The sequence below is a fragment of the Podarcis cretensis genome (genome assembly GCF_951804945.1).
Source record: "Podarcis cretensis genome assembly, chromosome: 2".
NCBI classification, from domain to species: domain Eukaryota; kingdom Metazoa; phylum Chordata; class Lepidosauria; order Squamata; family Lacertidae; genus Podarcis; species Podarcis cretensis.
In genome coordinates this window covers 117380737-117391618 of record NC_137171.1, presented here as the reverse complement: position 1 = coordinate 117391618, position 10882 = coordinate 117380737, and the positions used below count along the sequence as shown (strand labels likewise).

General features: G+C 46.9%; 1 protein-coding gene across 2 annotated transcripts; it reads left to right on the top strand.

The window, feature by feature from the left end:
* Positions 1 to 434: 434 nt before the first annotated feature.
* On the top strand, positions 435 to 9276 carry LOC307208709 (zinc finger protein RFP-like). 2 transcript variants are annotated; one of them, XM_079963592.1, is made up of 7 exons: positions 435 to 1006; positions 2568 to 2663; positions 3112 to 3342; positions 4545 to 4567; positions 5013 to 5134; positions 6004 to 6033; positions 8631 to 9276. In XM_079963592.1, exons 1-7 carry the CDS (start codon positions 581 to 583, stop codon positions 9149 to 9151), a joined length of 1449 nt encoding a protein of 482 aa, XP_079819718.1. In that variant the 5' UTR covers positions 435 to 580; the 3' UTR covers positions 9152 to 9276. The 2 variants fall into 2 exon arrangements, with proteins under 2 accessions (XP_079819718.1, XP_079819719.1); XM_079963593.1 differs by lacking the exon at positions 6004 to 6033.
* Positions 9277 to 10882: the final 1606 nt, after the last annotated feature.

The following is a 10882-nucleotide window of genomic DNA, read 5'->3' as shown; positions in this document are numbered from 1 at the left end:
CTAAACAACAACAACAACTGCCTCCACTGACTGGCAGCAGCTCTGCAGGGTCTTCAGTCAGGGGGCCTTCCCAACCCTACCTGGAGATGATGGGAGTTGTAGCCTTCAGCAAAGAGAGGGCACCAGGTTGGCAATGCTGAAAGCGTCTGTTTCAATCTGAAGATCTTTGCCAGCTTGCTAAGAACGGATTAAGTTAAAATTAGCAAGCAGACTTTTAGGAGTTTTCATCACGGAATCAAGTCCCGCTTGCTAAATCAGAACTCCCGTCCATTTAGGGCAGCAGCAAAATTTATCCAATTCAAAAATGACAAGGAAGCCTACCAATGAAAATGTTATAATGTGAATACCCCAACTTACTAGGTACGTGTGTGTTTGTGTGTAATCAAAAGCATGGGAAGCAATCAAAAAGCATTCGCTGCTCCTTGAGAAAACATTTCACAGCTGCAAAGACCTGGGGACATTTAAAGAAAAAGAAAAAAAAAGTTCACGTGGTCACTGAGTCATTTCCAGGAAAGGAAGCTCCCGGGGGCTGAAAACAGAGAAAGTGAAACTTAACTCGAGTCTTTGGCGTGAGGGAGCCATGGCTGCTGCGGGGTATTCCGACCAGAATCTTTCTGATTTAGCCACTTGCTCCATCTGCCTGGAATATTTTAAGGATCCAGTGATCATCCCAGAGTGTGGGCACAACTTCTGCCGGTCTTGCTTGGCTCAGTGCTGGGTGGAATCGGAGGCAGAGGCTTCCTGCCCTCAGTGCAGAGAAACAGTCCAGCAAAATAATCTCATCCCCAACCGGCAGCTGGCAAACTTTGTGGAATTAATCAAGAATCTCAGCGTTCAAGGAAGGAAAGAAGAAGAAAGAAAAGGAGGAGTCTGCAAGGAGCATCAGGAGCCCCTCAAGCTCTTCTGCAAAGTCCATGAAGCCCCCATCTGTGTGGTGTGTGACAGATCCAGGATACATGAAAATCACAAGGCGATTCCTCTGAAGGAGGCTTTGGAGGAATACAAGGTAGGAGATCCCTGGATCTTGAGGGGGAGAAATAGCTGTGGATTCTTCTTTTTAATTCTCAGATCCCAATTAAGCATGGCATTAATTGTTTGTTATGTAAAAAGCAGCCCAGGGGAAGCATGAGGGCTCCTGGGATGGCTGGGAGGAGGGAGTTGAAGTCTTTCTCTGTGCCAGGGGGACAAAGGGATCTTCCCTTGAAATAATCACAGCAGCTTAAAAGATTTGAACTGGGACCATGGTGGGGAAAGAAAAGGTTAACGCCTCATCCACATCCCCCAGCAAGGTTGCTTTGTACATACTGTATTAAGAACACTACAAATGTAAATTGCACATACACAACTAAGTACATGTCTCCTTTAGCTATCAGGATGCCCCCTCAATGCCCTGCAAAGCAGAGAGCAGCAAGGGATCAGCTGGGGGGGAGGGGGGCTGGTGGCCAGGAATTGACCAGACAGTGCAGGATCCCCCACTCAAGTATCTGTTGGAAGCAGATTTAGGAGTGGGGGGGGGTGGAAACACCTACTGGTGGGGAGCATGCTTATTCTGGGGGTGTTGTGGGGGCTGTGCAATGATGTTTCAGTGGTGGGTGGCCTGAGGATCTCCTCCCATCCCAAATGGCAAAGGACTTAGTGGTCCAGAGTAGCATCTGCAAAGACTAGGGGGAACAATGACATTTTCATGACAACTCGAATTGGACCTGTGCTGAGATATATATATATATTATATATATATATATATATATATATATATATATATATATATATATGAGAGGCTCCAATACTTTGGCCACCTCATGAGAAGAGAAGACTCCCTGGAAAAGACCCTGATGTTGGGAAAGATGGAGGGCACAAGGAGAAGGGGACGACAGACACTGACCAAACTGCGGGAGGCGGTGGAAGACAGGAGTGCCTGGTGTGCTCTGGTCCATGGGGTCACAAAGAGTTGGACACCACTAAACGACTAAACAACAACTATATATATATATATATATATATATATATATATATATATATATAATGCCTTTTAATCCTTTTTTAAAAAATCACTTGTTCTACTACAGTGGTGCAAAAATGCTGCTGTGCCATGCAATGCAAATAATGTTAGCTCTGCAAGCAAGGGGTGACCTAACTGGGTCCCCGAGCCCCACAGGGGTGCTGCAGAAAAGAAGATAGTTGGTCCAGAAAGGTTGAAAACCTATGGACTTTTATATCCTTCAGTATACTACTTTGCAAGGCCACTGGGTGCAAGAAGCCAGTACTGTGGTACCTCCGGTTACATACGCTTCAGGTTACATACACTTCAGGTTACACACTCTGCTAACCCAGAAATAGTGCTTCAGTTTAAGAACTTTGCTTCAGGATAAGAACAGAAATCGGGCTTCTGCGGTGCGGCGGCAGCAGGAGGCCCCATTAGTTAAAGTGGTGCTTCAGGTTAAGAACAGTTTCAGGTTAAGAACAGACCTCCGGAACAAATTAAGTACTTAACCTGAGATACCACTGTATAACATTCATCAACTCTCTGTTTGTCTCAATCAAATCTGAGTTTTTCATTTTCTCTTTAGGGAGAGATCTGTAGCCGCCTCGAAATTCTGAGGAAAGAGAGAGAGGAAATTCTGGCCTATCAAGCAGCCCTGGACAAGGAAAGCAAAGACCTCCTGGTAAGTGTCTCTGTTGTTACTAGGGAGGGAACAAGCATTTGAAAAATCAAGTCAGGACTGAGGAGGGATGGGGAAATTTGCCCATTTCAGCTTCTCTGCATTTCTCATTTTTCCATTTTGACTGCTTATTTATTTATTATTCTGAAAAGGAATCAGATGTTAGGGTAGCTACCTCCTTGTATAAATATTTTAATACATACTTTACCCTACATCCGTGGCTAGAAAAAATGCTCCTTCCTTTAGGCTGTAGAACTCTGCAAAAAAGAAGTCAATAGAAATAGCAATGGAGAGGGCTTCCCCTCAAAATAAATGTTTACTTCTTTAGCCACTGGAGGTTTCATGTCTCTGAAAAATCAGAAGTGTCCTCCCTGTGGAATTCTCATAATTCTCTTCCTGATGTTTTGAGGGCTGAGCACCTTCCACACTCTGACCTCCTCTTTTCTTGCAGAAATTAACAGAAACGGAGAGGCTGAAGATTGTGGAGAAGTTCAGACAACTGCGCCAGTTTCTGGAAGAACAAGAGAAACGTCTGCTGAATCATGTGGAAGAGGTGGAGAAGGAGATTGCAGGGAGAAGGGATGAGCAGCTGGCCAGACTCTTCAGGAAACTCTCCTCTCTTGAGAGGATCATCCAGGAGATGGAGGAGAAGAGTCAGCAGCCAGTGAGTGAACTCCTGCAGGTAAGATGGTGGCAGGAACAGCCCAAGGCTCCAGGAAAAGGCTGCCCCTTTCATGTATGCAAGGAGTGCAGGTGCTGAGTTGATGGAGCCTCTAGTTTGTAATGGTCAGGAAGACCCAAGAGACCTGGGATGCTTAACTCACCTGAATGCAGACTAGAGATTCGTTTGTGTTCTTGATGGAAAGGGAGGTGCTTTTCTGCTCTTTGCTGATGATCTGTCTCTGAATGCCTTCCAGTTTGGCAATCCTGCCTTCATGCCCTGTGCTGGGCTTCGTTTAGGATGCGTTCAGGGCTCCTTCCGACATGAGCCAGTCTCTTGACTAAGCTTCTCTTCCCGTTCCCTCCATGACTTCTGGGTTGATCCCCTTCCCCATGGATACAGATTGGCCCAAAATGGTGCTCAGTCACAGTGAGCAAAGAGCAAGACAGAGGGACTCATCCAGACTGTCTCCAGATTGTCTCACCCCTTTCCTCCAGGAAAACCCGCTGTTTACTGCTAAATTAGAGCAAACCTCAGCCAGGTTTTCTCTGGATTGACGTTTGCTTTGATGTTAACACTAAGGAGCAGGTTTTTCCTGAGGGAAAGTGGCAGGGCAAAGACAAAACCACTTGGACTCATGTTTTCTGGGCACAGGAAAAGCAGAAGTGTGGGTGAGCCCAAAGAAACACTGAGCAGTTTTATTACCCCTTTGGAGGCATTTTATGCTGCAGGTGCTTTTTAAAATTTCCAGATGGAAAATAGAATTTGAAATTTGGAGACTTCTATGGAAGACAATTTGGGACAATGTCCTGGTAGGATTATCCTTTAGGCTTACTTATGTCTGAATTGCACAATGCAAACTGCATTAAATTAATAAATTATAATCTAAGAGAAGAGATGGGGTATAATCTTCTCTTGAACCCACAAATGTGAAATTTCCCTATAATGCTGGTGGATTTTCAAAAGGATTCAAAAAATTAATTACAAACTGATGTAGAAATGTGGAGAACTTGATATTGGCAAAATTCATAATTTCAGATTGGAACAATAAAAACTGAGAGAAACAAAAACTGGCTGATTCTGCCATCCTTACCCAAAAGCTTGCCGTATGCCAGGCAGACTGACATCTGAGGGCCAGAGTGTTCCTCCACTCCAGGGTCTGAGGGGGTCTTCCTAGTGTGGCCTGTGGTGTGCATTGAATTCCCTTCTCTTTTCCCCTCTAGGATATGAGAAGCACCTTGGAGAGGTAAGTGGACCTGGCTCATTTCCATTAGTATCATTCCATGAGGCTGGGATGCAAGAACCTTAAACATGGCCCTCCAGGGGCTGCAGGGGGGAGATTGTAGGCCTCACTGCCTGCAGCATCTCGCAGGTAAAAGCAGGGGACCTATTTTGGACTCGTAGCACCCCAGTTCTCCCACCAAGGATCAAAGCCAGAGCACTGCCTCCTCCTTCCCCACATCACTTCACAGAGGGATGGGGGCCCTTTTATTTCTCTTGCACTTTCTATTCATGGACTTTGTGGTAATTTCAATCATCTGAGGAGTCCGTAGTGAGGAAGAATCTCCCCACTCACTGCCTGCCTGTCCCTCTAGGCTTCCTCCAGCCGGATTCCTCCTCTCAATTCCTTTCTTTTTCTTTACCAGAAATTGTGGGTTTGAATGGGCTGACATTGTTTTTCTTTTCACCAGGTATGAGAAAAGAGAGAAAAGAGAAGGAGAGCCACTGGCTTTCCCTCCAGAACTGAGGAACAGGATCTTGGAATCCTGTGATGTAAATCACTTTGTGGAAGATGCAATGAAACAATGGAAAGGTAATGAATAAGGGCTGCCAGGATTCTACACTGGGAATTCTATCAATGTCCTGATTCACATGGAACCTCTCTTGCCTTTTGTTTTCTCTCCACACAATCTGGAGAGGTTATTTGGAGCTTCTCAAGTTTTGCTTGGATTTCCACCTCATGAAGTGTGTTAAGAAGGGCACCCGCAAGCACCCAGTCCCTCCTCCACCTCCTGCCCAGGCTGGTCTCCCAGCAGCAGAGCCAGGCCTGAGCCGCCTCTTGGTCAGAGTTTCAACCTCACCAGCCATTTCTCGTGCTTCAGCCATCCCCATCGCCTGAGAGTTCCCACAGTTCTTTTGAGATCAGCCCCATTCCAGGAGGGAGGACTTCCCATTGCACGAGACCCTTGGAATTACATGGCAAAGCTCTGCCGATTCTTCCTCTGCAATTGGTTTGTCACCATGCTTGGAAATGCCAGTTTCAACAGCTTTGCCCCACCGGTTTACTTGGGAGCAGACGTTAACCTTCCTCCAGCCCTCCAGTACAGATCCTCATTTTATTTGTAGATTTTGAATGATTGTATTCTGCCATTTTCTAGTATAGTTTACCATTTCTGATTTTCCCATAGAATCTTGGAATAGTACAGTTTGAAAGGATCCCAAGGATTGTCTAGTCCAATTCCCTGCAATGCAGGAATTACAGCTAAACATGCTAGTTGTTTTAATTCCTTAGGCCTACAGTTGTTGTCTTTGCAATTATTTGCAATTATTTGTTCTATGATTTAATCTTTTGTGGGAAATAAGGAAACAACAGATGCTATGTTGTGGTGATGTTTTGTAAAAAGATGTTTTTGGGGAGCTATTGTGGTGTAGCCCATTAAGCCTTTCTTTTTGCTTCCTCAGATGTCCAGTCATTCAGAAATCTTCAGAGAGGTAAATTTCACATGCAGACCCCAATTCACAGGAGAGGTGGGGACTAGTGTTTCATGGGGTGTAAAGAGTCTCTTTTGTACATTTGGGAACCATCCACAGCTTGACTCTAGACTCTAGACCTGCTGTTTTACCACAACAGCAGAGAGCGTGCACACTGCTTGGGTTTCAGGCAGATATCCGTAAGCCTGGGGAGACTGGCGCGACTTCCCGCCGGGCTCCCTAGGCTTGCGGATAGCAGCCTGTTCTGGGGTCGGAGGCCTGGGGGGGGGCAATAATTTTTTTTCTTTATTTCCCCCCCCCCCCAAAAAAAAACTAGGTGTGCCCTATGGGCCAGTGCGCCCTATGGGGTGAAAAATACGGTAGTTTGCAGCAGAGAATTGCAACAGAGCAGCATCTTAAGCTAGCGACACGCTGTGTAAATCCCTTCTCTTGTGGCTGAACTACACGGCTGCTGGCTCAGCTACAAGATCTTGAGGAAGGAGTCAGGGAGGGCAAGAGTTAACATCCCCCTGCCCTTAAGGAGAGTCCATATGCAGATGTTAAACAGTTTAATAAATTGTTCTGTGCACACCTATGTTCAAGATGTGAACATGAGCCCAAATACTTTAATGTGGCAAGCAAGGGAGCAATATGTATTATTATTATTCTTTTGTTTTTGAAAGTTAAGAACATTGCTACTAGCAATATATCACAGCTTCTATAGCCTACATAGAGTAGGGGTATTTAAAATGAGAGTCGTCATAGCGATACATGGTTAAAAGTAGAAGTTGGCAAATGTGTTCTCTTTTTTGCTCTTCAAAATACGACAACTCTACACTTGCCTATCATGACTGTCTTAGCCCCTAACTGGAAACCTTTTGATTCAGGTAGGTAGCCGTGTTGGTCTGACACAGTCAAAATAAAAATAAATACCGTATTTTTCGCCCTATAGGACGCACCGTCCCATAAGGCGCACCTAGTTTTTTGGGGGGGAAATAAAGGGGAAAAAAATCCCCCCCAGGCGCGGGGCTGGGGCGGGGGAGGCCCGAGCTTCCCCCGCCCCAGCCCCCAAACAGGCAGCTCTCTGCAAGCCGTGGGAGCCCAGCGCTGGCTCCCGCTGCTTGCGGAGAGGTTCGCGAAGCCTGGACGCGCTGAGCTCAGCGCGCGCAGGCTTCAGCATGCAAGCAACTCTCCGCAAGTAGCGGGAGCACTCCCGCTGCTTGTGGAGAGGTCTGCGAAGCCTGCAGAGCGAGAGGGGTCGGTGCGCACCGAACCCTCTCGCTCTCCAGGCTTCAGCGAAAGCCTGCATTCGCCCCATAGGACGCACACATATTTCCCCTTCATTTTTGGAGGGGGAAAAGTCCGTCCTATAGGGCAAAAAATACGTTAAATTGTCCAGTAGCACAGTAGAGACCAACTAAGTTTGTTCTTGGTGTAAGCTTTCGTGTGCATGCACACTTCTTCAGAAAGGTAACCTTCTTCAAAAGGTAACCTTTTGAGTTATTCCCCCCCCCTTCCCCCAGGGAACTAGTCTTATGGTATAAAATAAATCCAAAATACAAACATTGAATAAGCCGTCCTTTGTAAAATTGCCCTGCCATCTGCCTCTTCTTCCCTGGCGGCAAGGCCTAAACTTCCAAGATGTTGGGGAGGAAGGCAAGGAGAGGGCAAGTGGGTGAGAGAGATGGAGAACAGGAATAAACAAGCTCCCCACTTAATGCAATTTTCACTTGTGGGCATGAGGACCCAGAACGTGACCCCCGTGAAAGTGAGGGGAGGCCTATATGTGGTTTTATGTTGTATTTTTATGCTGTGAACCACCCTGAGACCTATGGGTGACAGGCAGTATGCAAATGTAATTTATTATTATTATTATTATTATTATTATTATTATTATTATTATTATTATTGAGCCCTCATCTCCCATCCCAACCCAAAGGCCAATTCCCACAGAGATGGTCAGAGGAAAGCAGCTTCTCTCCTCTCCTGCATCCTCCAATTCTCTCTTTCCCCTTCACTAGCACAGACGAGATGAGTAAAAGGTTTACTAGTTGGTTTTTTCTCTTAGAAAATGTCTGGGTTGAGAGGAGGGCAGGGACAATACACATTGCATATAAGAAAGTGGAGAAGACTGATTTAAAAACCAACAAGGAAGATATTCTGATGAGAGTCTGCAAGGAGGAGTCTTAGTCATGCATGCAATGGAAAGAAATCCCATAGACCTGAAAGGGAATATGGTTTTCTGGGGTTGATTTTTTATTATTACAGTGGTGCCCCACAAGACGAATGCCTCGCAAGACGAAAAACTCGCTAGACGAAAGGGTTTTGTTTTTCGAGGTGCTTCGCAAGACGAATTTCCCTATGGGCTTGCTTCGCAAGACGAAAACGTTTCCCCCCTTCCTCCCCTTTTTCTAAGCCGCTAATAGCCGCTAAGCCGCTAATAGCGCTAATCCGCTAATAGGGGTGCTTCGCAAGACGAAAAAACCGCAAGACGAAGAGACTCGCGGAACGAATTAATTTCGTCTTGCGAGGCACCACTGTATTATCATCAGGATGTCCGTTTCTGTCTCTCAGCTGACTCTTCCTAATCTTCTCTTTCCCTCATTTCTCCTCAACAGCAAATGTCACTCTGGATCCAGACACAGCCCATCCCAGCCTCATCCTGTCTGAGGATCAGAAAAGCGTAGGATGGGGAGAGAAAGAGCAAGACCTGCCCAACAGTCCTGAGAGATTCAGCAGCTGGCCTTGTGTGTTGGGACGTGAGGGATTCACAGCAGGCCGACATTTCTGGGAAGTCAATGTGGGAAGTGAGGAAGAGTGGGCTTTGAGGGTCACTAGAAAGTCTGTGAGGAGAAAGGGCCTATTCTCCTTCAGTCCTGGGGGAGGGATCTGGGCTTTGGAGAATTGGGAAAGCGAGTACTGGGCCTTCACCTCCCCTGATTACTCTCCTCTGTCCCTGAGGGAGAAGCCCAGGAGGATCCGAGTGACTCTGGACTATGAAGGGGGACGTGTGTCTTTTTCTGACGCTGACTCAGGAGCTGAACTCTACACGTTCTCAGGAGCCTCATTCTCTGGAGAGACCCTCCTCCCTTTCTTTCATCTGTGGGGAAATTATAAAACCCACCTCAGGATCTCCTGAGGAGACTAAATCTGCCTCTCAGGCCAAGCAGGAGTTTCCCTCCAGACCAAAATGACTGATATAAAAACATTTACCTGCCAAGGGCACTTTCGGCAGTTTTTCCAGTCAAAATCAGCAGAAATAACGGGGGAAAAGGGGTTGTTGTTGTTGCTGCTTTGCATTTTCCTTCCTTTTTCCAGAATTCCATTTGCAGTTTCTTCAAGAGATAGACACACATTTACAGTCCCAACAAACACTATTTTCCTCAAATGGGCTCCCTCACCTTCAATCTTGTTTTCCTTTTGAGATGCCTGATTTGGCAGAGCACGAGACTCTTAATCCCAGGGTTGTGGGTTTGAGCCCCACATGGGGGAAATGTTTCCTGCACTGCAGGTGATGAGACTGGATGACCCTCAGGGCCTCTCGCAACTCTGCAATTCTAGGAAACCTTCCTCTCCTCACAAGACCTTATGCAGCTGTGAAAATGCCTACATTATTGGATTAATAGATGATGAAAAAAATGAACCCCTTCCCCCACGTCAGGCAGGGTAGCTGCTTCCTTTGGACTCCTCAGAAGGGAAGAAAATGAAAATGAAATTGAACAGGGCGTCAGCTTCCAATGGCTTCCGCAAATACAGCCTTGCCATCTCCACACTTTGTAAGAAATAAACCTTCTTGCATTGAGTGGGGCTTCTGCCCAGTTAAATGTGTTTTGAGTGGGTGCATTAACGTTCCTTATTTGCAGCCTGGATTCTGTCTATTGGGGACATCAAATGGGGTGACCTCTGGATAATGCTGGACTCCAACTCCCCTCCGACTCATCCAGCATGGCCAGGGGTCAGAGAGGATGGGAGTTGCAGTCTGGCAGCTTCCGGAAGGGGCCCCATGGGCTGTGCTGCCCTATACATTATGCAGGGCACCTTCCCTGTGTTCCTCAGCCCCACCCCAAATACACAGTGCTCCCCCAAGGAGCGCCATTTCGCCACCAGGTGCATCTGATTTTTCTCCTGGGATACTAATAGCTAGAACAACAAATGCCTATGGACTTGACCCCTCTCAAAGATCAAGCAGGACTCACTCTGGCTCCACTATCAGCACCGCCGACTACTGACTGCTGCAGCCTGCTCTCCTTTTCCTGAAATACACCTTTCCCCACCTCCCCTTTCTCCCTCTCCTATATGATGTTGGCTTCGTTTGTGTGTGACCATAAGTTTCCCTGTGAGCCTCCACTCACCCTGTTGAAGGACACAAAAGTGGCCCACTTGGCCCAGCACCCAAGAGGGGCCACCCAGACACTTGTGGAAAACCTGCAAGGAGGGCCAGAGAGCAAAACCAGCCTCCCCCCCCCCCCATTGCAGCTTCCAGCCACTGAGATTTAGAAGCCTGCTGCCTCTGGTCTGGGGAGGCAGAGCATAGCCATTGTGCTTAAGAGCCATTAACAGCCCAGTGCTCCGTGAATTTGTCCCCTTGTCTTCTCCCCAGCTCAATGGGTGGAGCACAGTCGTCTTAATCTAAGGGTCACCGGCGTGAGCACCACATTGGGTAAAAGATTCCTGCATTGCAGAGATCTGGGCTAGGTGACCCTTGTGGTCCATTCCAACTCTGCAATTTCATGATTTTAAGCTGGTTGCCATCTCTGCCTCCAGTGGCAGCAAGTTCCATAGCTCAATTACTGTATGTGCTACACAATGAAATGCTTTTATCTGTCCTGGATCTCCCAACATTCAGCTTTGTTTGGGGGCTACAAGTTCT

Bases quoted from the DNA above. Each gene is read 5' to 3' on its own strand.
- LOC307208709 (XM_079963592.1), top strand. From the start codon at position 581: ATGGCTGCTGCGGGGTATTCCGACCAGAATCTTTCTGATTTAGCCACT. The intron at 4,568-5,012 runs GTAAGTGGACCT...TCTTTTCACCAG, and splicing joins ATGAGAAGCACCTTGGAGAG to GTATGAGAAAAGAGAGAAAA. The intron at 6,034-8,630 runs GTAAATTTCACA...TCTCCTCAACAG, and splicing joins ATTCAGAAATCTTCAGAGAG to CAAATGTCACTCTGGATCCA.